Source organism: Anarhichas minor, unplaced genomic scaffold (genome assembly GCF_050575085.1).
Source record: "Anarhichas minor isolate MPS153535 unplaced genomic scaffold, ASM5057508v1 ptg000066l, whole genome shotgun sequence".
NCBI classification, from domain to species: Eukaryota; Metazoa; Chordata; class Actinopteri; order Perciformes; family Anarhichadidae; genus Anarhichas; species Anarhichas minor.
The window spans coordinates 1,137,039-1,165,000 of record NW_027466512.1 but is presented as its reverse complement, the minus strand read 5'-3'; the positions used below and the strand labels follow the sequence as shown (position 1 = coordinate 1,165,000).

Sequence of the window (27,962 nt, the reverse complement as noted above, 5' to 3'; positions counted from 1 at the left end):
ACTTTTATGATTTTTTCAGCCCTTTTCTGCTTTTATAATGGGTGTGTATTGCGCAGCTTAGAGTGCGTGATGTCACCGCTAGAGTGAAGAGCAGCTTGAGATTCTTGTGAAAAAAACATTTGTCTTTTGCCACTGTGTCCACAATCTTCACTCTTCATGCATAATTTCTGGATGTAGAAGTAGCTAATCTTGTCCTTGTCGTAGACAAATGACTGTGGAATCCCACAGATTTACACATTTGACACAGAAGCCTGTAATTGAGAGGAAAACCAACTTTCTGCTCCATAGAGACCAATGTTACATTTAGCTTCAAAAACATCTTCCACGGAACACGGTACCCCATTTCTAAATCGCCAGTTCAGCCACATTTTTTACACTACAGACACAATTTTTACAGGATCTGTTCTTCAACTCATCCTTCCTCTCATTTATTAATATCGGAGCAATAGGAGCTACGGGTATGGGAGTTTTGAGGATTTGTTTGAGAGGTGTTTCCCTGTTTAATCTCCATGAAAAGGCTGCAAGGACACAGGTGTTTCTGATCAAGCTCATTAGTGATGTTGATAAACACAGACTCACAGACACACACGCACTCCTCTCTCTCTCTCTCTCTCTCTCTCTCTCTCTCTCTCTCTCTCAGTCATTCAGGTTTTAGAGATTTTAAGAGGACTCCCCCCCTCGCTCCCCCCACACACACCCCATTTTAAAATAAAAGCCCCCTTGAGTAATTCAATGTTGACTGGGAGCTCGGAATGACGCATACAAATGATATTCTACAAGATTTTATTCGAGCACATCATGATAACGTTAACCGTCGCCTAATACCCATTTGTACTATTTGGATCTTGAACGCACCACAATTTAAATGAATGGAACCTGGTTCATTCGCTCATTTATAAACTGGACTATGCCACGGAACCCTAGAGTCAGCAGAAGAAACGGTCACTGTCATTAATCTGAACAGCATGAACAGGCTCCTGGGATGGAAATGTGGGGTTTCAACTGGTAGGTATAAAATCGTTAAGCTTCAAGCTTTTCCTGCTCTTAGCTTCTTTCTTCAAAGCAATTTAACTTCTATGATTTTTTCAGTCCTTTTCTGACTTCATAATGGGTGTCACTACCGCTGAAATTTTCTTAAGCTACAGAAACCATTCGAATATCAAAATGTTCAGCTCTTTCAGGAGAGGGTGATATGACTTTTCATATTTGTAATCTTTCAACTTTTTGAATTATTAAGCTTTTTGCAATTTTCTTTTGAATGGGATTTCTATGGAGAAATCTTCAAATCCTGTTAAACTTCTTCAACTTTCAAAGCCTTCTTCTTCTCATACTTTCAGCTACAGACACCATAGTTAGACATTTCAACTAGAAGGGTTTTCAGCAGTGCAGTTTAAATGCTTTCAAGTTTCAACATTTTTCAGACGGGTAGTCTCCCATTTCTTAATTTTCAGCAATTTTTTGACAATTAATTTCAGCTTTCAGCATTCCAACGCATTTTCAGCAGGAAATGCATTTTCTAGTTCTTCCTTATATTATTATATTTCTTCCGTACACTTTTTGAAACTCTTCTGCTCCTTCATATTTTAAGCTACAGAAACCGTTCAACTATCAAAATGTTCAGCTCTTTCAGCAGAGGGGTGCTATGACTTTTCATATTTCTAACCTTTAAACTTTATGAATTATTAAGCTTTTTGCAATTTTTTTTTTGAATGGGTTTCAATGGAGAAAATGTTCAAATCCTCTTCAACTTTCAAATCCTTCTACTTCCTCATACTTTCAGCTACAGACACCATTTTAACTTTAAAATGTTGAGAAAACCCTGATCTATTGCCGCATTATTCAGCTTTTTGATATCTTTTATACTTTTTGAACTGTCCCATTTTAACTTTTATGATTTTTTCACTCCTTTTCTGCTTTTATAATGGGTGTGTATTGCGCAGCTTAGAGTGCGTGATGTCACCGCTAGAGTGAAGAGCAGCTTGAGATTCTTGTGAAAAAAACATTTGTCTTTTGCCACTGTGTCCACAATCTTCACTCTTCATGCATAATTTCTGGATGTAGAAGTAGCTAATCTTGTCCTTGTCGTAGACAAATGACTGTGGAATCCCACAGATGTACACATTTGACACAGAAGCCTGTAATTGAGAGGAAAACCAACTTTCTGCTCCATAGAGACCAATGTTAAATTTTGCTTCAAAAACATCTTCCACAGAACACGGTACCCCATTTCTAAATCGCCAGTTCAGCCACATTTTTTACACTACAGACACAATTTTTACAGGATCTGTTCTTCAACTCATCCTTCCTCTCAGTTATTAATATCGGAGCAATAGGAGCTACGGTTATGGGAGTTTTGAGGATTTGTTTGAGAGGTGTTTCCCTGTTTAATCTCCATGAAAAGGCTGCAAGGACACAGGTGTTTCTGATTAAGATCATTAGTGATGTTGATAAACACACAGACTCACAGACACACACACACACACACACGCACTCCTCTCTCTCTCTCTCTCTCTCTCTGTATGTCTCTCTCCCTCTATCTCTGTATGTCTCTCTCTCTCTCTCTCTGTGTGTGTCTCTCATACAGTCATTCAGGTCTTACAGCTTTTTACAGGACTCCCCTCCCCCCACTCCATTTTAAAATAAAAGCCCCACAGAATGAATTCTAACTGAAATGCTTATGATGAAGCCTGACATTTAATAACCTGCTTGTGTTTATCTAACATTATAAGTCCATCCCCCCCCACACCCCATTTCAAAATAAAAGCCCCACAGAGTGAATTCTAACTGGAATGCTTGTGATGAAGCCTGTCATTTAATAACCTCTATGTGTGTTTCATACTTTCTGATTCTGTCTCCTCCTCTCTCCCCCACCCAGCCCCACCCTTTCAAAATAAAAGCCCCATGGATTAACTGTATGTAAACATTAAGCTCAAAATTAGACTTTTTCAAATACTGCCATTACTATTACTACTACTACTACTGTTATATTATATACTACGACCACTACTACAGCTATTACTACTACTACTTCTACTACTTCTAAATACTAATACTTCTACTACTAATGATACTTCTACTACAACTACAACTTCTACTACTACTATTACAAATATCACTACTGCTACTACTTATTATAATGCTACTAATACTTCTACTGCTAATAATACTTCTACTACAACTACAACTTCTACTACTACTACAACAAATATCACTACCGCTGAAATTGTCTTAAGCTACAGAAACCATTCGAATATCAAAATGTTCAGCTCTTTCAGGAGAGGGGTGATATGACTTTTCATATTTGTAATCTTTCAACTTTTTGAATTATTAAGCTTTTTGCAATTTTCTTTTGAATGGGATTTCTATGGAGAAAATCTTCAAATCCTGTTAAACTTCTTCAACTTTCAAAGCCTTCTTCTTCTCATACTTTCAGCTACAGACACCATAGTGAGACATTTCAACTAGAAGGGTTTTCAGCAGTGCAGTTTAAATGCTTTCAAGTTTCAACATTTTTCAGACGGGTAGTCTCCCATTTCTTAATTTTCAGCAATTTTTTGACAATTAATTTCAGCTTTCAGCATTCCAACGCATTTTCAGCAGGAAATGCATTTTCTAGTTTTTATTTTTATAATAATTATATTTCTTCCGTACACTTTTTGAAACTCTTCTACTCCTTCATATTTTAAGCTACAGAAACCGTTCAACTATCAAAATGTTCAGCTCTTTCAGCAGAGGGGTGCTATGACTTTTCATATTTCTAACCTTTAAACTTTATGAATTTAAGCTTTTTGCAATTTTTTTTTTGAATGGGTTTCTATGGAGAAAATGTTCAAATCCTCTTCAACTTTCAAATCCTTCTACTTCCTCATACTTTCAGCTACAGACACCATTTTAACTTTAAAATGTTGAGAAAATCCTGATCTATTGCCGCATTATTCAGCTTTTTGATATCTTTTATACTTTTTGAACTGTCCCATTTTAACTTTTATGATTTTTCACTCCTTTTCTGACTTTATAATGGGTGTGTATTGCGCAGCTTAGAGTGCGTGATGTCACCGCTAGAGTGAAGAGCAGCTTGAGATTCTTGTGAAAAAAACATTTGTATTTTGCCACTGTGTCCACAATCTTCACTCTTCATGCATAATTTCTGGATGTAGAAGTAGCTAATCTTGTCCTTGTCGTAGACAAATGACTGTGGAATCCCACAGATTTACACATTTGACACAGAAGCCTGTAATTGAGAGGAAAACCAACTTTCTGCTCCATAGAGACCAATGTTAAATTTTGCTTCAAAAACATCTTCCACAGAACACGGTACCCCATTTCTAGATCGCCAGTTCAGCCACATTTTTTACACTACAGACACAATTTTTACAGGATCTGTTCTTCAACTCATCCTTCCTCTCATTTATTAATATCGGAGCAATAGGAGCTACGGTTATGGGAGTTTTGAGGATTTGTTTGAGAGGTGTTTCCCTGTTTAATCTCCATGAAAAGGCTGCAAGGACACAGGTGTTTCTGATTAAGCTCATTAGTGATGTTGATAAACACACAGACTCACAGACTCACACACGCACTCCTCTCTCTCTCTCTCTCTCTCTCTCTCTCTCTCTGTGTGTCTCTCTCTCTCTGTGTGTGTGTGTCTCTCTCTCTCTCTCTCTGTCTCTCTCATACAGTCATTCAGGTTCTTAGAGATCTTTAGAGGATCCCCCCCCCCCCACACACACACCCCATTTTAAAATAAAAGCCCCACAGAATGAATTCTAACTGAAATGCTTATGATGAAGCCTGTCATTTAATAACCTGTTTGTGTTAATCTAACAATATGAGTCCATCTCCTCTCCCCTTCCCCCCCCACACCCCATTTCAAAATAAAAGCCCCACAGAGTGAAATATAACTGAAATGCTTGTGATGAAGCCTGTCATTTAATAACCTCTGTTTATGTGTCAAACATTATGATTATGTCTCCTCTCCCCCCCACCCAGCCCCACCCTTTCAAAATAAAAGCCCCATGGATTAACTGTATGTAAACATTAAGCTCAAAATTAGACTTTTTCAAATACTGCCATTACTATTACTACTACTGTTATATTATATACTACGACCACTACTACAGCTATTACTACTTCTACTTCTACTACTTCTTCTAAATACTAATACTTTTACTACTAATAATACTTCCACTACAACTACAACTTCTAGTACTACTACTACAAATATCACTACTGCTGACATTTTTTAAGCCACAGAAACCATTCGAATATCAAAATGTTCAGCTCTTTCAGGAGAGGGGTGATATGACTTTTCATATTTGTAATCTTTAAATTCTTTGAATTATTAAGCTATTTGCAATTTTCTTTTGAATGGGATCTCTATGGAGAAAATCTTCAAATCCTGTTAAACTTCAACTTTCAAAGCCTTCTTCTTCTCATACTTTCAGCTACATATGACTTCATGTTTGTAATCTTTCAACTTTTTGAATTATTAAGCTTTTTGCAATTTTTTTTTAATTGGATAGCTATTTTCAGCAATGTTTTTGAGATTCACTTCAGCTTTCAGCATTCCAACGCATTTTCAGCAGGAAATGCATTTTCTAGTTTTTATATTTCTTCCGTACGCTTTTTGAAACTCTTCTGCTCCTTCATATTTTAAGCTACAGAAACCGTTCAACTATCAAAATGTTCAGCTCTTTCAGCAGAGGGGTGCTATGACTTTTCATATTTCTAACCTTTAAACTTTATGAATTATTAAGCTTTTTGCAATTTTTTTTTTTGAATGGGTTCCTATGGAGAAAATGTTCAAATCCTCTTCAACTTTCAAATCCTTCTACTTCCTCATACTTTCAGCTACAGACACCATTTAAACTTTAAAATGTTGAGAAAACCCTGATCTATTGCCGCATTATTCAGCTTTTTGATATCTTTTATACTTTTTGAACTGTCCCATTTTAACTTTTATGATTTTTTCACTCCTTTTCTGACTTTATAATGGGTGTGTATTGCGCAGCTTAGAGTGCGTGATGTCACCGCTAGAGTGAAGAGCAGCTTGAGATTCTTGTGAAAAAAACATTTGTCTTTTGCCACTGTGTCCACAATCTTCACTCTTCATGCATAATTTCTGGATGTAGAAGTAGCTAATCTTGTCCTTGTCGTAGACAAATGACTGTGGAATCCCACAGATTTACACATTTGACACAGAAGCCTGTAATTGAGAGGAAAACCAACTATCTGCTCCATAGAGACCAATGTTAAATTTTGCTTCAAAAACATCTTCCACAGAACACGGTACCCCATTTCTAAATCGCCAGTTCAGCCACATTTTTTACACTACAGACACACTTTTTACAGGATCTGTTCTTCAACTCATCCTTCCTCTCAGTTATTAATATCGGAGCAATAGGAGCTACGGGTATGGGAGTTTTGAGGATTTGTTTGAGAGGTGTTTCCCTGTTTAATCTCCATGAAAAGGCTGCAAGGACACAGGTGTTTCTGATTAAGCTCATTAGTGATGTTGATAAACACAGACTCACAGACACACACGCACTCCTCTCTCTCTCTCTCTCTCTCTCTCTCTCTCTCTCTCTCTCTCTCTCTCTCTCTCTCTCTCTCTCTCTCTGTGTGTGTCTCTCATACAGTCATTCAGGTCTTAGAGACTTTTAGAGGACCCCCCCATTTTAAAATAAAAGCCGCACACACATGATTTAGAGATATACGTGATGCAGTTCAGCCAATCAAATATGGGTATTCTGATAAATTTCCTGATTCGAGTGACATTTACACACACCGCGACACAAGAGGGAGAGACGAGGAAAGACATGGCAGAGCAGGACAATAGTCATGTAAGCTGTAAATGATAAAACATAGGACAATCTCCAAATGAGAAAGATTGCCAGAGAGATCAGAGTCTCTCTCTCTCTCTCTCTCTCTCTCTCTCTCTCTCTGTCTGTGTCTCTCTCTCATACAGTCATTCAGGTCTTAGAGATTTTAAGAGGACTCCCCCCCCCCACACACACCCCATTTCAAAATAAAAGCCCCACAGAGTGAAATATAACTGAAATGCTTGTGATGAAGCCTGTCATTTAATAACCTCTGTTTATGTGTCAAACATTATGATTATGTCTCCTCTCCCCCACCCAGCCCCACCCTTTCAAAATAAAAGCCTCATGGATTAACTGTATTTAAACATTAAGCTGAAAATTAGGCTTTTTTTTGAAGTAATGAATGCTCTTACTAATACTGCGACAACTACTACTATTGCTGCTAATATTTCTAGTATTACTACTACTACTACTTCTACTACAACTTTTGCTGTTGCTACGATTACTACTGCTATTACTGCTACCATCAATATTATTACTACCATTACTGCTATTACTACCACTACTACTATTACTTATACTACAACTGCTATTCATGCTACTACCAGTACTAATACTACTACAGCTATTAGTAAGACTGCTACTAGTACTACTACTACTGCTATTACTGCTACTTCAAATACTGCCATTACTATTACTACTACTACTACTTATACTACTACTGTTATATTAAATACTACGACCACTACTACAGCTATTACTACTACTACCGATACTACTACTTCTTCTAAATACTAATACTTCTACTACTAATGATACTTCTACTACAACTACAACTTCTAGTACTACTAATACTACAAATATCACTACTGCTGACATTTTTTAAGCCACAGAAACCGTTCGAATATCAAAATGTTCAGCTCTTTCAGGAGAGGGGTGCTTTGACTTTTCATATTTGTAATCTTTTAACTTTTTGAAAGATTAAGCTATTTGCAATTTTCTTTTGAATGGGATCTCTATGGAGAAAATCTTCAATTCCTGTTAAACTTCTTCAACTTTCAAAGCCTTCTTCTCATACTTTCAGCTACATATGACTTCATATTTGTAATCTTTCAACTTTTTGAATTATTAAGCTTTTTGCAATTTTTTTTTAAAATTGGATATCTATTTTCAGCAATGTTTTTGAGATTCATTTCAGCTTTCAGCATTCCAACGCATTTTCAGCAGGAAATGCATTTTCTAGTTTATATTACTTGTTGCTCTTGTATTTTACTCTGTATCTTGTGTGCACTGTCCACTTTGCTGCTGTGATCCTGTGAATTTCTACACTGCAGGACTAATAAAGGATTATCTTATCTTATCTTATCTTAAGGGAGCATCAGGAGGACCAGGAGCTGTAGGACTTCAGGGTATCTCCGGTGCTTCAGGTCCTCAGGTGAGTGATGAATGATAGATACTGTGGCTAAGTGGAGAGCAGGGCCGTCTTTCAATCAGAGGGTCGGCGGTTCAATCTCCGGCTCCGCTAGTCGCATGTCGATGTGTCCTTGAGCAAGACACTTAACCCCAAAATTGCTCCCGTAGCTGAGCCTACGGTGTAGAAATGTGATAAGACTCTGAATTGTAAGTCGCTTTGGATAAAAGCGTCTGCTAAATGACTGTAATGTAATATATACAATACAATAAGATAACAGAGCAGAATATAATACAATTTGAATACAGTTTAAAAAATGCACAGTATATACAATGAGATAGAATGGTATAAGTTAACCAACTAGGTAAAAAACAGTAGTGCAAGGATCACCACCAGCAACAACAACAGTTAGCAGTGTTGTAGTCTTGTGTTTGATTTGGCCAGAGGTGATTTACAGACGGCCAACAGTTCAATGTTCCTTCACACACACATGGTCGGGATTGCACCACCTCTCGTTCACATACACAGCAATCCCGCCACCTCTCTTCTTACCGCTCAGTACAACGTCTCTGTCCGCCCGAACAGTCCTGAAGCCGGGCCCCCGACGCATTGTGGTCCGGGAAATCCGCGTGCAGCCACGTCTCCGTGAAACACATGACGCTACACTCACGGAAGTCCCTCTCAGTCTTTACCAGCGCGCCAAGCTCCTCCGTCTTATTCGCCAAAGACCTCACGTTCCCCGTTATAATTGCCGGTACCGAGGGTTTGTACTTCCTCGCCTTCGCCCTCCGCTTAGCGCCCGACCTGCAGCCACGAGCCCTTCTCCGTAGCTCCGCCGGGATCTCAGGCCTGGAGCCGGGCAAAAGCCGCGGTTTGCTCAGCGAAAGAGCTGATCGCGGGAATAGACAATGGCCCCACTCATTGTGTGTGGCTCTCAGTACGAACAGGAAGAAAAGTAACAGAAAAGCCACGGGAAAAGTTGAGAAAAAGTTACGGTCCGATGTCTGAATTTAAACCAAACGTTAAGGAAAAAGAACAAAAGCAGAGAAGAAAAGTGAAAAAAAAGACTAAAAATTTAAACACACACAGGGACCCGCTGGCACGGCGCCATCTTGTACAGAAACTCTCACAAAATAATTACTTGGCAGGCCATTGGATGAACCACCTGATCACAGAGTTCAGACTAGAAGACTCGTCTCAGGTCTAACTGAGAAGAGTTCAGACTAGAAGACTCGTCTCAGGTCTAACTGAGTAAAGAGTTCAGACTAGAAGACCCGTCTCAGGTCTAACTGAGTAGAGTTCAGACTAGAAGACTCGTCTCAGGTCTAACTGAGTAGAGTTCAGACTAGAAGACTCGTCTCAGGTCTAACTGAGTACAGAGTTCAGACTAGAAGACTCGTCTCAGGTCTAACTGAGTAGAGTTCAGACTAGAAGACTCGTCTCAGGTCTAACTGAGTAGAGTTCAGACTAGAAGACTTGTCTCAGGTCTAACTGAGTACAGAGTTCAGACTAGAAGACTCGTCTCAGGTCTAACTGAGTAGAGAGTTCAGACTAGAAGACTCGTCTCAGGTCTAACTGAGTAAAGAGTTCAGACTAGAAGACTCGTCTCAGGTCTAACTGAGTAAAGAGTTCAGACTAGAAGACTCGTCTCAGGTCTAACTGAGTAAAGAGTTCAGATTAGAAGACTCGTCTCAGGTCTAACTGAGTACAGAGTTCAGACTAGAAGACTCGTTTCAGGTCTAACTGAGTAGAGAGTTCAGACTAGAAGACTCGTCTCAGGTCTAACTGAGTAAAGAGTTCAGACTAGAAGACTCGTCTCAGGTCTAACTGGGTCCATGTGGTCTCTGCAGGGTCCTGGAGGAGTCAGAGGTCAACCTGGACCAAGAGGGGTCCCTGGACTTCCTGGTCCTCAGGTGAGTTCACTCTCAACAGGTGATAAGAGAAATTTAAAGGTTTGAGGAGAAATAAACTTCTGATTATGAAATAAAAATAATAAGAATTTATTATATATAAATCATCAAGTCAACATAATAATATTAATTAATATTTACTAGGCTTTATACATCACAATAATAATATTATAATAATAATATTATAATAATATATAATATCACATGACAATAATAATATATATATAATAAAGATTTGATTTGATTTACTGGAGATGGATCAGATGTCTGATCAGATTTGTGGACAGAAATAAACTCATGTTGTAGATGTTATTATGTTATTATATTATTATTATTATTATATGATTATGATTATTAATATATTAGTAGTATTAGTATATTATTATTATTATATTATTATTATTATTATATTATTATTATTTGATTATTATTATTATTATTATTATATTATTATTATTTTTATTATTATTATTATTATATTATTATTATTATTCTGTTTTTGCTGCTTTTTAACGGACTCTGACACATTTATCACACGGTCGTTTACGGTCGTTTCCTGTAAACATGAAATAAACCAAATGTTCCTTTAAAGTGGATCCATTGAGTCAGAACGTCTCCGATTAATAATGTGATCATAAAGTGAAGAAACACACATACATATATGTACATATATGTATGTGAAGTGATGTATATGTACATATATGTACATATATGTATATGGAGTGATGTATATGTACATATATGTACATATATGTATATGAAGTGATGTATATGTACATATATGTACATATATGTATATGAAGTGATGTATATGTACATATATGTACATATATGTATATGGAGTGATGTATATGTACATATATGTACATATATGTATATGAAGTGATGTATATGTACATATATGTACATATATGTATATGAAGTGATGTATATGTACATATATGTACATGAAGTGTGTGGTAATGCGTTCAGGCATCCTCAAATTACTCTGTTGGTCTTCCTGCAGGGAGGACCAGGATCAACTGGAGGACCAGGATCAACAGGACGACGTGGAGCCAACGGACAGAAGGTCTGTGGATTAATGACATCATCACCAAGTCTACGATCAGATTAGGGATCAGATTAGATCAAATTAGATTATAGATCAGATTAGATCAGATTAGATTATAGATCAGATTAGATCAGATTAGATTATAGATCAGATTAGATTATATCAGATTAGCACAGATTAGATTAGATAAGAACAGATCAGATTAGATATCAGATTAGATTAGATCAGACTAGAACAGATTAGAGCAGTTTAGATCAGATTAAATCAGATTAGAAATTAGATTAGATTACATATTAGAACAGATTATATATAACAGAAGGTCTGTGGATTAATGACATCACCAAATCTACGATCAGATTAGGGATCAGATTAGATCAGATTAGAGATCAGATTATATTAGATCAGATTAGCACAGATTAGAACAGATCAGATTAGATTAGAACAGATTAGATCACATCAGACAGGTGTATTCAATAGGAAGTTAGTTATTAGATCGACCCGTTGATTTGAGTTAGAAGGTTTAATCAATATGAGATCAAATTGTTTTCTGTTTACATATGTGTGTTAACAGATTAATTAATTAATGGATCATCAGAAAATTAATTAATTATAATCGATTATTAATCTTGTTTCTCTCATTCTGTTCTCACTCTTTCTGTGTGAGGATTTTATATTATTATATATTATTATTATTATAATTATTATAATTTATTTGAAGACGTCTTTACTTTTGTCTCCAGGAGACTCATCATATTTAGTGGTCTGGTTGTGTTTGGTGTCTTGTGATGACAAGTTGTTGTTGTTGTTGGATGATGATGATGGTGATGGTGATGATGATAATGATGATGATGATAATGGTGGTGATGATGATGATGATGATTATGGTGATGATGATGATGATGATGGTGGTGGTGGTGGTGGTGGTGACGATGATGATGATGGTGATGATGGTGATGATGATGATAATGGTGATGATGATGATGGTGATGATGATGATGATGATGATGATGATGATGATGATTATGGTGATGATGGTGATGGTGATGGTGATGATGATGATAATGGTGATGATGATGATGATGATGATGATGATGATGGTGATGATGAAGGGCCAACCAGGAGATGGAGGTGACAAAGGTGTCCCAGGCTCACAAGGACCCAGAGGAATGCCGGTAAGGAGCTGAAACATTCATATTTCATATTTCATGTTGATATCATCTGATCTCGATCCTCTGACTCTCCACGTCTCAGGGTCAGGACGGCAGAGACGGTTCTGGACCTGCAGGATCTAAAGGTGTGAAGGTAGGAGACGGTCCTCTCATCCACTCGTCTGTTGGAACGAACTCACGAAGGGTTAATATTTAATATTCATCTCCTTCTCGTTACAGGGAGATCCTGGTTTCCCTGGTTACCCCGGTCTCCTGGTGAGCCTCTCACACGTTAAACATCATCATCACAAACAGTCTATATCTGGAACGTGACGATATTTTATATTTAAAAAACCCTGAACCTTCTATTATTGCTACTAATTGGTAAACATTTGCTATATTAATTATTTTCTCTATTTTAAGCTTCATTAAGCTGCATGATTTCACAACTTAAAGACCTACAATGATGATCTAAGTCTCATAATGTAGCTCAAAGAACTACGTATCATTAATTTTAAAGTAACTGGTTTTGGTGCCCGAACTGGTGGAGAAATACTGAGAGCTTGAATCTTAAAGCTGACTGTTCCTGTGAGTCGTAATGAGGAGTTTAGATCTTCAGAGATGATACAGAAGTAAAATATGAGAAGCAGGAAGCATGTTGAAGCCCCACTTCTTGTGTTTGTGTTCAGGGTGAGGACGGCCTGAAGGGAACTGAAGGACATTCAGGACGTAAAGGGAACCGAGGACGAGGCGTGAGTGTTAACATGTTTGTATATTCTCCACCAGGAGATAATGAGACCTGCTGTGAGTGAGTGAACAGTTCTGTCTTCATACTCACTATTACCTCTGGGTGTTAGATCACCTTTAATTACCTGTTTTATTCTCACTCACTGCTCTGAACAGCCTGTAGGGGGCGCTAGTGAAGACACAGAGGACCAAAACAGATCACTTTAACTGTGTTTGGCTAACAGCTAACAGCTAACATATAATGGAACAACACAAACATGATGTTTTTGCTTCATTCGTCATCTGTTGGATCTGATCTCTGCAGGGGAACTCAGGCAGGCCGGGAGAATCAGGCGTGTCTGGAGAACCGGGATATCCAGGCTACAGGGTGAGTCTATCTTCATCATCACCATCATCAGCATCATGTGTTTTCGTCACTTTTTAAGCAAATAAGTCAAAACTTGTGAGGATTTAATGCTTCTCTTTTTTTTACATCACTTAAAATATTTTGGGTTTTTGAAAATGAGACATTTTAAGACGTCACCTTGGCTTTGGGAAAAAATCATGGCTATTTTTCACAATTAATAATAATTTGAAGATTAATTATTCATGAAATCATTAGATGCAATACCACCTTAAGGAGGATATATTTATGTGACAGACCACCTTAAGTCCTGAACTATCTGTTATGTAATAAGTTATATATTTATGAACCATATGAAGAGATTCAAGAGGTTAATGTTGTCTCTTCTTCAACTCTTCCAGGGCCCCAGAGGTCTTCCTGGAGGAAAAGCCATGACTGTAAGTCCCCCTTAAAGTTACAGGACATGAAACATTTCACCGTGAGTCTTTATTCAGGACGTCTTCTGTGTTTTCAGGAGTGTCAGCTGATCACCTACATCAGAGACAACTGTGGTGAGTCAACGAAGAACAACGAGAAGCTAAATGTTCTGTTTTCATTGTTTTTAATCATATCATAAGTAATGTTTACTCTTCCTTCACAGCGTGTTCCCTCGGTACGTATCTCCATTCTAACTAAAGCTTAGCAGAGGTCTGGTGAGTACAGAACAAATCTTCATCATCACATCAAGACGAAGGTTACAGAAGTTCTAAAAATAAAATAAAAAGTGAATCACCGTCACAGAACATTAGAGGAGGTTTCATATCTGCGTTTATCTCCCGCCTCTAGCAGCTTAGTCTTGTTAGTCATAACAATGTGTTCACAATTATGTTAAAAACAAAGTTAGGTTTAGGGAACAAACCAACAGTTAGGTTTAGGGAACAAACCAACAGTTAGGTTTAGGGAACAAAACCAACAGGATGTCGGCATGAAGTCTATGAGGGAGACGGTTGGACCGTGGGACAACCCATCTGAGAGTCTCTCACTGTGGACAGTGATGGGGCCTTAGCTTCACTTTCTTCTCCTCAACATGAACTCTTCTTTGTTGGTGTTCAGGTCAGTCCGAGTGCCCGGCCTACCCCACCGAGCTGGTGTTGGGTCTGGACATGTCGGAGGACGTGACCCCGGCGGCCTTCGAGAGGCAGCGCTCCGTCCTCTTGTCCCTGCTGGAGGACGTCACCGTCTCAGAGAGCAACTGTCCGACGGGCGCTCGCGTGGCCGTGGTGGGTTACAGCGCCTACACCAAGTACCTGATCCGCTTCCAGGACTACCGCCGCAAGACTCAGCTGATCGAGTCCGTGAAGAACATCGCCCTGGAGAGGACGTCCAACCGGCGCCAGCTGGGGGCCGCCATGCGCTTCGTGGGTCAGAACGTCTTCAAGCGCATCCGAGCGGGAGTGATGATGAGGAAGGTGGCGGTCTTCCTCTCTAACGGGCCGTCACAGGACGTTAACGACATCATCACCGCCGTGATGGAGTACCGGGCCCTCGGCATCGTCCCGGCAGTCATCTCTCTGAAGAACGCTCCGGCTGTCGGTCGAGCCCTGCAGGTAGGTTTGAGCTCTCCAGAGAAATAAAGTCCTGTCGCTTTCTTTTATTCGTCTCTTACTCAAACCGAACGTCCTGATCACGTTTCATCGTCACACTCACTATTATTTTACTTTTGTATGATTTATATTTTGTCTAGTTTTCACATTTTTATCACAGTACAAAACAAAAATAACGTAACTCTGAAAAAAGAACGTCTCAAAGAAAAGAAATTAATTAAATGTAATAAATAAATAAAACTTGCTGACAGCTCTTTAGTAAAATTAGAAGTCATTGTTTATTAGTTATTATTATTATTAATGTTTTTATTATTCTTATTATAATTATTTGTATTATTATTGTTAATCTTATCAGTATTACTATAATTATATTATTATTATCATAATTATAATGATAATTATTATCATTATTATTATTATTATGTTTGTTATAATTATTGTTATTATAATTGTAATTATTATAATAAATATTATAATTGTAATAATTATTATTATTATTATCATTATTATTGTTATTGTTATAATTATTATTGTTGTTATAATTATTGTAATTATTATCATTATTATCATTATTACTATTGTAATTATGACTATTGTTTTTATTGTCTTTATTATTGTTATTATCATTATTATTGATAACATTATTGTTATTATTATCATTATTATCATGTGTCTCCTCAGGTCGACGACTCAGGACGCTCCATCTTCACCGTTCTGGGTAAAAACATGGCTGCTGACCTGAAGAAAGTCCAGAGCTGTGCGGTCTGCTACGGTGAGATGAAGCTCATGTTCATCATCATTTACTACAATGTGAAAACAGGCTCATATCATTATGACTCTCCAGCTCTGTAATGAAGGAACAAGTCTGTTTCTTTACATCTTCTACATCACAAGGGTTGTTAGCATTAGCATCAGTCTGTTAGCATGATCGCAGGTACGCTACTATTGAACCGTCCATCAGACGAGACAGGACAAGTCTACATGAGTAAAAGTAGAACGTGTTCTTCACCAACAGATGTTCTTTAGTTCAGAAGACGTTCTAACTAAACTCTTTAGTTCAGAAGACGTTCTAACTAAACTCTTTAGTTCAGTAGACGCTCCAACTAAACTCTTTAGTTCAGTAGACGCTCTAACTAAACTCTTTAGTTCAGTAGACACTCTAACTAAACTCTTTAGTTCAGAAGACGTTCTAACTAAACTCTTTAGTTCAGTAGACGTTCTAACTAAACTCTTTAGTTCAGTAGACGCTCTAACTAAACTCTTTAGTTCAGTAGACGCTCTAACTAAACTCTTTAGTTCAGAAGACGTTCTAACTAAACTCTTTAGTTCAGTAGACGCTCTAACTAAACTCTTTAGTTCAGAAGACGCTCTAACTAAACTCTTTAGTTCAGTAGACGCTCTAACTAAACTCTTTAGTTCAGAAGACGTTCTAACTAAACTCTTTAGTTCAGTAGACGCTCTAACTAAACTCTTTAGTTCAGAAGACGTTCTAACTAAACTCTTTAGTTCAGTAGACGCTCTAACTAAACTCTTTAGTTCAGTAGACGCTCTAACTAAACTCTAGTTCAGTAGACGTTCTAACTAAACTCTTTAGTTCAGAAGACGCTCTAACTAAACTCTAGTTCAGTAGACGCTCTAACTAAACTCTTTAGTTCAGTAGACGCTCTAACTAAACTCTTTAGTTCAGTAGACGCTCTAACTAAACTCTAGTTCAGTAGACGCTCTAACTAAACTCTTTAGTTCAGTAGACGCTCTAACTAAACTCTTTAGTTCAGTAGACGCTCTAACTAAACTCTAGTTCAGTAGACGCTCTAACTAAACTCTTTAGTTCAGTAGACGCTCTAACTAAACTCTTTAGTTCAGTAGACGCTCTAACTAAACTCTTTAGTTCAGAAGACGTTCTAACTAAACTCTTTAGTTCAGTAGACGCTCTAACTAAACTCTTTAGTTCAGTAGACGCTCTAACTAAACTCTTTAGTTCAGTAGACGCTCTAACTAAACTCTTTAGTTCAGAAGACGTTCTAACTAAACTCTTTAGTTCAGTAGACGCTCTAACTAAACTCTTTAGTTCAGTAGACGCTCTAACTAAACTCTAGTTCAGTAGACGTTCTAACTAAACTCTTTAGTTCAGAAGACGCTCTAACTAAACTCTAGTTCAGTAGACGCTCTAACTAAACTCTTTAGTTCAGTAGACGCTCTAACTAAACTCTTTAGTTCAGTAGACGTTCTAACTAAACTCTTGAGTTCAGTTGACGTTCTAACTAAACTCTTTAGTTCAGTAGACGCTCTAACTAAACTCTTGAGTTCAGTTGACGTTCTAACTAAACTCTTTAGTTCGGTAGACGTTCTAACTAAACTCTTTAGTTCGGTAGACGCTCTAACTAAACTCTTTAGTTCAGTAGACGTTCTAACTAAACTCTTTAGTTCAGTAGACGTTCTAGCTACACTCTTTAGTTCAGAAGACGCTCTAACTAAACTCTAGTTCAGTAGACCCTCTAACTAAACTCTTTAGTTCAGTAGACGTTCTAACTAAACTCTTGAGTTCAGTTGACGTTCTAACTAAACTCTTTAGTTCAGTAGACGCTCTAACTAAACTCTTTAGTTCAGTAGACGTTCTAACTAAACTCTTTAGTTCAGTAGACGTTCTAGCTAAACTCTTTAGTTCAGAAGACGCTCTAACTAAACTCTAGTTCAGTAGACCCTCTAACTAAACTCTTTAGTTCAGTAGACGTTCTAACTAAACTCTTGAGTTCAGTTGACGTTCTAACTAAACTCTTTAGTTCAGTAGACGTTCTAACTAAACTCTTTAGTTCAGTAGACACTCTAACTAAACTCTTTAGTTCAGTAGACGTTCTAGCTAAACTCTAGTTCAGAAGACGCTCTAACTAAACTCTAGTTCAGTAGACGCTCTAACTAAACTCTTTAGTTCAGTTGACGTTCTAACTAAACTCTTTAGTTCAGTAGACGCTCTAACTAAACTCTTTAGTTCAGTAGACGCTCTAACTAAACTCTTTAGTTCAGAAGACGTTCTAACTAAACTCTTTAGTTCAGTAGACGTTCTAGCTAAACTCTTTAGTTCAGAAGACGCTCTAACTAAACTCTAGTTCAGTAGACCCTCTAACTAAACTCTTTAGTTCAGTAGACGTTCTAGCTAAACTCTAGTTCAGAAGACGCTCTAACTAAACTCTTTAGTTCAGTTGACGTTCTAACTAAACTCTTTAGTTCAGTAGACGCTCTAACTAAACTCTTTAGTTCAGTTGACGTTCTAACTAAACTCTTTAGTTCAGTAGACGCTCTAACTAAACTCTTTAGTTCAGTTGACGTTCTAACTAAACTCTTTAGTTCAGTAGACGCTCTAACTAAACTCTTTAGTTCAGTAGACGCTCTAACTAAACTCTTTAGTTCAGAAGACGTTCTAACTAAACTCTTTAGTTCAGTAGACGTTCTAGCTAAACTCTTTAGTTCAGTAGACGCTCTAACTAAACTCTAGTTCAGTAGACCCTCTAACTAAACTCTTTAGTTCAGTAGACGTTCTAGCTAAACTCTAGTTCAGTAGACGCTCTAACTAAACTCTTTAGTTCAGTTGACGTTCTAACTAAACTCTTTAGTTCAGTAGACGCTCTAACTAAACTCTTTAGTTCAGTAGACGCTCTAACTAAACTCTTTAGTTCAGAAGACGTTCTAACTAAACTCTTTAGTTCAGTAGACGTTCTAGCTAAACTCTTTAGTTCAGAAGACGCTCTAACTAAACTCTAGTTCAGTAGACCCTCTAACTAAACTCTTTAGTTCAGTAGACGTTCTAGCTAAACTCTAGTTCAGAAGACGCTCTAACTAAACTCTAGTTCAGTAGACGCTCTAACTAAACTCTTTAGTTCAGTTGACGTTCTAACTAAACTCTTTAGTTCAGTAGACGCTCTAACTAAACTCTTTAGTTCAGTAGACGCTCTAACTAAACTCTTTAGTTCAGAAGACGTTCTAACTAAACTCTTTAGTTCAGTAGACGTTCTAGCTAAACTCTTTAGTTCAGAAGACGCTCTAACTAAACTCTAGTTCAGTAGACGCTCTAACTAAACTCTTTAGTTCAGTAGACGCTCTAACTAAACTCTTTAGTTCAGTAGACGTTCTAACTAAACTCTTGAGTTCAGTTGACGTTCTAACTAAACTCTTTAGTTCAGTAGACGCTCTAACTAAACTCTTGAGTTCAGTTGACGTTCTAACTAAACTCTTTAGTTCAGTAGACGCTCTAACTAAACTCTTGAGTTCAGTTGACGTTCTAACTAAACTCTTTAGTTCGGTAGACGTTCTAACTAAACTCTTTAGTTCGGTAGACGCTCTAACTAAACTCTTTATTTCAGTAGACGTTCTAACTAAACTCTTTAGTTCAGTAGACGTTCTAGCTAAACTCTTTAGTTCAGAAGACGCTCTAACTAAACTCTAGTTCAGTAGACCCTCTAACTAAACTCTTTAGTTCAGTAGACGTTCTAACTAAACTCTTTAGTTCAGTTGACGTTCTAACTAAACTCTTTAGTTCAGTAGACGCTCTAACTAAACTCTTTAGTTCAGTAGACGCTCTAACTAAACTCTTTAGTTCAGTAGACGTTCTAACTAAACTCTTTAGTTCAGTAGACGTTCTAGCTAAACTCTTTAGTTCAGAAGACGCTCTAACTAAACTCTAGTTCAGTAGACCCTCTAACTAAACTCTTTAGTTCAGTAGACGTTCTAACTAAACTCTTGAGTTCAGTTGACGTTCTAACTAAACTCTTTAGTTCAGTAGACGCTCTAACTAAACTCTTTAGTTCAGTAGACGTTCTAACTAAACTCTTTAGTTCAGTAGACGCTCTAACTAAACTCTTTAGTTCAGTAGACGTTCTAGCTAAACTCTAGTTCAGAAGATGCTCTAACTAAACTCTAGTTCAGTAGACGCTCTAACTAAACTCTTTAGTTCAGTTGACGTTCTAACTAAACTCTTTAGTTCAGTAGACGCTCTAACTAAACTCTTTAGTTCAGAAGACGTTCTAACTAAACTCTTTAGTTCAGAAGACGTTCTAACTAAACTCTTTAGTTCGGTAGACGTTCTAACTAAACTCTTTAGTTCGGTAGACGCTCTAACTAAACTCTAGTTCAGAAGACGCTCTAACTAAACTCTAGTTCAGTAGACGTTCTAGCTAAACTCTTTAGTTCAGTAGACGCTCTAACTAAACTCTTTAGTTCAGAAGACGTTCTAACTAAACTCTTTAGTTCAGAAGACGTTCTAACTAAACTCTTTAGTTCGGTAGACGTTCTAACTAAACTCTTTCGTTCGGTAGACGCTCTAACTAAACTCTTTAGTTCAGTAGACGTTCTAACTAAACTCTTTAGTTCAGTAGACGTTCTAGCTAAACTCTTTAGTTCAGAAGACGCTCTAACTAAACTCTAGTTCAGTAGACCCTCTAACTAAACTCTTTAGTTCAGTAGACGTTCTAACTAAACTCTTGAGTTCAGTTGACGTTCTAACTAAACTCTTTAGTTCAATAGACGCTCTAACTAAACTCTTTAGTTCAGTAGACGTTCTAACTAAACTCTTTAGTTCAGTAGACGCTCTAACTAAACTCTTTAGTTCAGTAGACGCTCTAACTAAACTCTTTAGTTCAGAAGACGTTCTAACTAAACTCTTTAGTTCAGAAGACGTTCTAACTAAACTCTTTAGTTCGGTAGACGTTCTAACTAAACTCTTTAGTTCGGTAGACGTTCTAACTAAACTCTTTAGTTCGGTAGACGCTCTAACTAAACTCTTTAGTTCAGTAGACGTTCTAACTAAACTCTTTAGTTCAGTAGACGTTCTAGCTAAACTCTAGTTCAGAAGACGCTCTAACTAAACTCTAGTTCAGTAGACGCTCTAACTAAACTCTTTAGTTCAGTAGACGTTCTAACTAAACTCTTGAGTTCAGTTGACGTTCTAACTAAACTCTTTAGTTCAGTAGACGCTCTAACTAAACTCTTTAGTTCAGTAGACGTTCTAACTAAACTCTTTAGTTCAGAAGATGTTCTAACTAAACTCTATAGTTCAGAAGACGCTCTAACTAAACTCTTTAGTTCAGTAGACGTTCTAACTAAACTCTTTAGTTCAGAAGATGTTCTAACTAAACTCTTTAGTTCAGAAGACGCTCCAACTAAACTATGTTCAAAGAGACAAAGATCCTCTGAGCAACAGAAGAAGAAGAAGAAGAAGGGTTAGTCAAATCATCAGAAATCATCTTGAAGCTTCCTGTTTCAAGAGTTTCACAATAAAAGCAGCCTAGAACAAGCTGGAATGACTTGACAGTAGAAACACAAGATTAATCTCGAATTAGAACACCTCGAACATCAGCTGGACTCATCACAGTTTAACCCTCTTGAAGCCGGTGACGTGGTGCTGGTCTGGTTTGAGACTATTTAACGAGCACTTCAGAACTCTCACAACTACTTGACACAAAGATGAGAATGTTTATTGTATTGTGGTCAGCAAACATTTATCAGGTTTTTGGATGAGAACTGGTTCTTGTTTCTTCAGACCCCTGCCAGCGCTCGGGGCAGTGCGCCTTCATCCAGGAACCGGTGCAGCCTCAGGAGGTGGACATGGACCTGGTCATGGTGGTGGACAGCTCCAGGGAGGTGCAGGCGGACGAGTACGCCGGCGTCCAGCAGCTACTGGGCTCTGTGGTGGAACAGCTGGTCGTGAGCCCGCAGCCCCGCAGGGCCGGCAACCAGGCCCGGGTGGCCGTGGTCCAACAGAGCGGCACCCGGGATACCAAGGTAGGGTTTGGCCTCGGGACCTACCAGACCAGCGCCCTGATGAGGAACCACCTGATCCGGAACATGACACAGCAGGGCGGCTCGTCGGCACTGGGACGGGCGCTGGAGTTCACCCTGAAGGAGGTGCTCCTGAAGGCCGGCCAGCCCCGGAGGAGGAAGGTGCTGCTGACCGTGGTGGGCACCCAGACGGCTCACGAAGACCGAGCCAAGCTGCGCTACATCTCCCAGAAGGCCAAGTGTGAGGGGGCGGCGCTGTTCGTGGTGACGGTCGGCGATCGCTACGACCGGACGCAGGTGGAGGACCTGGCCAGTCCACCAGTTCAGCAGCACCTGATCCACATGGGCAGTCTGAAGGCTGAGGAGCAGGGCTACGCCCAGCGCTTCTTCAGAGTCTTCCTCTCTGCCCTCAACAGTAAGACCAGACCCACAGTTTGTCATCTAGATACCAACTTTTCATTAATTTCTTCTCATTGTTTCTTTGTATTGGTGTTTATTTCAGAGGGAATGAACACGTATCCTCCTCCTCCTTTAAAACGGACATGTGACCAGCTGACAGAACCAAATGAAGGAGATATATTCATAAACAGGTAACATGTGACCGTGATGATAGAAAAACAAAAGTCCGTTAATCTGCAGATGTTTTGATAACTCTGTATCGTATAAATGATTTTTAATGTCCATTAAGATGATGTTTAGTTTCAGCCGTAGAGTTTAAGAAAGCTTTAACAGCATCAGTTATAACAGAGACAGCACAGGACTGTAAAGACTACTAATACTAACTGATATAGTGTGTCCAGTCAGGGGAAGGCAGCGAAGGACGAGGAACATTTCGGGGAGGAGAGGTTTCAAGAGCAGACGGGAGGACGAGCTCAGACCGGCCAGCTGGACATCACCGACAGTCTGACCAGAGGAGACGGACAGACATTTGTTTCCCTGTCCAACGGTAGTCCACACAGCAACCACAGACCATCCACAGTCCAACCACACTCCATCCACACTCCATCAACAGTCCAACCACAGTCCAACCACAGTCCAACCACACTCCATCCACAGTCCAACCACAGTCCAACCACACTCCATCCACAGTCCAACCACAGTCCAACCACACTCTATCCACAGTCCATCCACAGTCTATCCACAGTCCAACCACAGTCTATCCACAGTCCAACCACAGTCCAACCACACTCCATCCACAGTCCAACCACACTCCATCCACACTCCATCCACACTCCATCCACAGTCCAACCACAGTCCAACCACACTCTATCCACAGTCCATCCACAGTCTATCCACAGTCCAACCACAGTCTATCCACAGTCCAACCACAGTCCAACCACACTCCATCCACAGTCCAACCACACTCCATCCACACTCCATCCACACTCCATCCACAGTCCAACCACAGTCCAACCACACTCCATCCACAGTCCATCCACAGTCCAACCACACTCCATCCACACTCCATCCACAGTCCAACCACAGTCCAACCACACTCCATCCACAGTCCATCCACAGTCCAACCACAGTCCAACCACACTCCATTCACAGTCCAACCACAGTCCAACCACAGTCCAACCACAGACCATCCACATTCCAACCACACTCCATCCACACTCCATCCACAGTCCAACCACACTCCATCCAGTCCAACCACAGTCCATCCACACTCCAACCACACTCCATCCACAGTCCATCCACACTCCAACCACACTCCATCCAAAGTCCATCCACACTCCATCCACACTCCAACCGCACTCCATCCACAGTCCAACCGCACTCCATCCAGTCCAACCACACTCCATCCACAGTCCAACCACAGTCCAACCACACTCCATCCACAGTCCAACCACAGTCCAACCACATTCCATCCACAGTCCAGCCACTGTCCAACCACACTCCATCCAGTCCATCCACACTCGAACCAAACTCCATCCACAGTCCATCCACACTCCATCCACAGTCCAACCACACTCCATCCACAGTCCAACCACAGTCCAACCACATTCCATCCACAGTCCAGCCACAGTCCAACCACACTCCATCCACAGTCCATCCACACTCGAACCAAACTCCATCCACAGTCCAACCACACTCCCTCCACAGTCCAACTACATTTTTTTACGACATACTATACTTTGACTTTATTGCATAATTTTTCGTAATTTTTCATGGCATACTATTTGTTATGTTCCCTTTCTAAAAATAGGGGAAATGAAGACAATAACTCGACAACTAAAGAATTTGAAAGAGTCTGAATATAATTGAAAGTGACAGTTGTTTATTTTCAGCTCATCTCAATAGTTGCAAACATAAGAAGCTTCTCAAAATGCTGTGACGGTCAGGAAAACATGGTCATACCAAACAATTAGGGGTCAATATGAAAACACTCGGCAGCACTGATTCCTACCTCTCATATCAGAAACAAACAAAAAGCCAATCATACTATACTATACTTTAACCACATGCTATACTATACTATGTTTTTACGACATATTGTGACAGGTCACCAGCTAGTATTATGTATTGACACCCCGCTCCTGTAGTTTTAATACACATGCATTAATATATCGCACACCAAAACTAAAACAATAAAACCAATGGAAAGGGCCGGGGGACTGTTTGATCTACACATTTTAAACCCTGCTAGTGACCCCTAGAGGCTGACGTGGTGATTACAACCCACAATATCAAGTGCTTAACAACATACAAAATGGCCACAAAGACAGTCACTTAAAACTAATGTAAAGCTTAAACTCCTCAGAGCTGCAGTCTTCCTCTCATTGAGTTACTAAACGCATGCTTCATATTCCTTCACTGCACAGACTGTTGATCACATCTCTTCTTTATTTCTGTTATCACCTGTATTTCATTTGTTCTTTTATTAACATTTTATTCTATCAAACTCTTGGACTAAACCTGTTTGCTGTGTCCGTCTGGAATGATTCATGTCCATCAGCATGAGTTCTCAACATGTATTTCAGCTTCATGTTAATATCAGATTAGAGTAGAACATGTAGTCGTCGGAGGCTTGTTCTCCGTGTTGGTAGTAAATGTGTGTGTTGTGCTTTCAGCCCAGTGTCAGCTGGATGTAGCGTCGGAAATACACGAGGGCAAAGGGCAAAACTGCCCCTAAGAAATATCATTTTGCCCCTGATATCACTAGGAGAGGGGCAAAAAATGCCCCCGAACTTTGTAAACGAATAAATAAATGGAGCGCTTCTTCATCAGACCTGTGACTGCGAGACTGTGGTCAACTCAGCAGACACTTACATGTTAGTGCACCTATATGCTGACATTCACGGTAAACTCATTCAAACGGCACAGATCGGGAGCGAGCGAAGGACTTTCAAAGTTAGCGGAAACGTGAGACAACATCCGGTTTCTTCAGATGAACATCCGGTTTTCAGAATAAGATGCCAACAAAGTATACATATTGCATAATGGAAATTAGATTAAATGAATTATATTCACATTAAGTATAAAACATGCTGCATCTCGTGAGTTAAAGGGAAAATACACCTAAATTGTGCGTAAAGTGTCTTTATTCTTTGATTTGAGGGTTGCTAATGAATAATACCTGACTGACAGTCAATTAAGATATTTTACTAAGTAAAAACTCTGAACTGAATTTGTACCTTCAAATGGCACATTTTTTAAATTTTTAAGGTGCTATAAAAATGTTTTTCTCAATAATTCCACACAATGACTGATGTATATGTAATCAAGGCATCGTTGACTTAATAATTGTTAATAGTTGTTTAAAAAATTTAATAACAATAAATAACCACAAAGAAATAATAATAAATTGAATATGATTGTCTGATTTATGTTTGTTTTTTGTTCAAAAAAATCTAAGAAAACACTTTGAATCTGTAGACTACTGCCTAATAGTCTTATTATTGCCATTTGATGACAATTGCTCATATACTGTAAGCCCAAATAAGTATATTTATTATTTTGAACAAAGATTAAATGTTATTTCACAAGTTTCAAAAAGTGCCCCCAATTTTTTGAAAATGCCCTGGATCTCAGTCAGTGGGGGCAAAAATTGCCCCCAAAAAAATATGTAAATTTCCTACCCTGGCTGGATGCTGATACTGGTCTCCAGTGTGACGACTATGTCCGAGTGTGGTTCTTTGACAAAGACGTCGGTGCATGCTCTCCCTTCTGGTTCGGCGGCTGCGGCGGTAACGCCAACCGCTTTAACACAGAACTAGAATGTGTCCGGACATGTGGCGCTGATAGTAAGTCCTGACTGAAGGAAGAGACCCGGCACTGTGTCTGTGGATGTTTCAACTCACGGATATTAACAACGTCTCGTCATCTTGTCTCATAATACTTAGTCTATTCTTCTGCTCGCTGCTCTTTTTTTTCATCACGATATCAGTAACACTTCAATGGAGGAAAGTCAAACCATAGAAACATGATACAGTTAAAACTGGCTCATAAGTCTAAAACTTATTTCTCAACATAGAAGAGCAGGATTCATGAACCTGCAGCGATGCTGCTGACGCTGATTAAATACCGTAAACTTGTGGTTGTTTTTGTTCCAGATCCAAACATCCTGCCGACTCCGGAGCTCATCAGCTTCGTCTCTAAAGGTAAACTCTGCACCTGCTCCAGCTCTTTGACTCCAGAAGAAGGAGACATTCAACTACACGACTACTCGCCTGTATAAACTACACGACTACTCGCCTGTATAAACTACACTAATACTCGCCTGTATAAACTACACTAATACTCGCCTGTATAAACTACACGACTACTCGCCTGTATAAACTACACGACTACTCGCCTGTATAAACTACACGACTACTCGCCTGTATAAACTACACGACTACTCGCCTGTATAAACTACACGACTACTCGCCTGTATAAACTACATTAATACTCGCCTGTATAAACTACACTAATACTCGCCTGTATAAACTACACTAATACTCGCCTGTATAAACTACACTAATACTCGCCTGTATAAATTACACGAATACTCGCCTGTATAAACTACACGACTACTCGCCTGTATAAACTACACGACTACTCGCCTGTATAAACTACACGACTACTCGCCTGTATAAACTACACGACTACTCGCCTGTATAAACTACACGACTACTCGCCTGTATAAACTACACGACTACTCGCCTGTATAAACTACACGACTACAAGCCTGTATAAACTACACGACTACTCGCCTGTATAAACTACACGACTACTCGCCTGTATAAACTACACGACTACTCGCCTGTATAAACTACACGACTACTCGCCTGTATAAACTACACGACTACTCGCCTGTATAAACTACACGACTACTCGCCTGTATAAACTACACGACTACTCGCCTGTATAAACTACACGACTACTCGCCTGTATAAACTACACGACTACTCGCCTGTATAAACTACACGACTACTCGCCTGTATAAACTACACGAATACTCGCCTGTATAAACTACACGACTACTCGCCTGTATAAACTACACGACTACTCGCCTGTATAAACTACACGACTACTCGCCTGTATAAACTACACGAATACTCGCCTGTATAAACTACACGACTACTCGCCTGTATAAACTACACGAATACTCGCCTGTATAAACTACACGAATACTCGCCTGTATAAACTACACGACTACTCGCCTGTATAAACTACACGGATACTCGCCTGTATAAACTACACGACTACTCGCCTGTATAAACTACACGACTACTCGCCTGTATAAACTACACGACTACTCGCCTGTATAAACTACATGAATACTCACCTGTATAAACTACATGAATACTCACCTGTATAAACTAAATGACCTGTCCTTGTTACAGACAGCTGTCTCCTCAGTCAGGACCAAGGCAGCTGTCAGAACTACACCATGATGTGGTTCTTCGACAGCCAGCAGAAGGAATGTTCTCGCTTCTGGTTCGGAGGCTGCGGCGGCAACGAGAACCGCTTCAAGACTCAAGAGGAGTGTGAGAACCTCTGTGTGACGAAGAGTCAATGAGGAGGATGAAGAGTCGATGAGGACGATAAACCACCAATGTCCGCATCTTCAAGGAAACGCAGCAAAGCGACTTCTCCAGGACTTAAAAGCCTTAATTCATGATTTATTAAAACCCTCAATTCGCCGCAAGGTCGACGGTTCGATCCTTGGCTGAGACATGTCATGTGTTGAAATGT

At 39.2% G+C, this 27,962-nt stretch overlaps 1 protein-coding gene across 1 annotated transcript in view; it reads left to right on the top strand.

Annotated features, from left to right (window-relative positions):
• The window catches only part of col6a4a (collagen, type VI, alpha 4a), a 46,651-nt gene extending 18,865 nt beyond the window's left edge, over positions 1-27,786 (top strand). The window contains exons 23-42 of the mRNA XM_076078493.1: positions 8,191-8,253; positions 10,080-10,142; positions 11,146-11,208; positions 12,300-12,362; positions 12,442-12,492; positions 12,579-12,614; positions 13,028-13,090; positions 13,390-13,452; positions 13,830-13,865; positions 13,943-13,979; positions 14,069-14,080; positions 14,521-15,014; positions 15,693-15,783; positions 21,541-22,194; positions 22,282-22,369; positions 22,580-22,725; positions 24,854-24,868; positions 25,862-26,026; positions 26,336-26,383; positions 27,611-27,786. Coding sequence (XP_075934608.1) covers positions 8,191-8,253; positions 10,080-10,142; positions 11,146-11,208; positions 12,300-12,362; positions 12,442-12,492; positions 12,579-12,614; positions 13,028-13,090; positions 13,390-13,452; positions 13,830-13,865; positions 13,943-13,979; positions 14,069-14,080; positions 14,521-15,014; positions 15,693-15,783; positions 21,541-22,194; positions 22,282-22,369; positions 22,580-22,725; positions 24,854-24,868; positions 25,862-26,026; positions 26,336-26,383; positions 27,611-27,786 — 2,427 coding nt within the window. The remainder of the gene's footprint in view (positions 1-8,190; positions 8,254-10,079; positions 10,143-11,145; positions 11,209-12,299; positions 12,363-12,441; positions 12,493-12,578; positions 12,615-13,027; positions 13,091-13,389; positions 13,453-13,829; positions 13,866-13,942; positions 13,980-14,068; positions 14,081-14,520; positions 15,015-15,692; positions 15,784-21,540; positions 22,195-22,281; positions 22,370-22,579; positions 22,726-24,853; positions 24,869-25,861; positions 26,027-26,335; positions 26,384-27,610) is intronic.
• Positions 27,787-27,962: the final 176 nt, after the last annotated feature.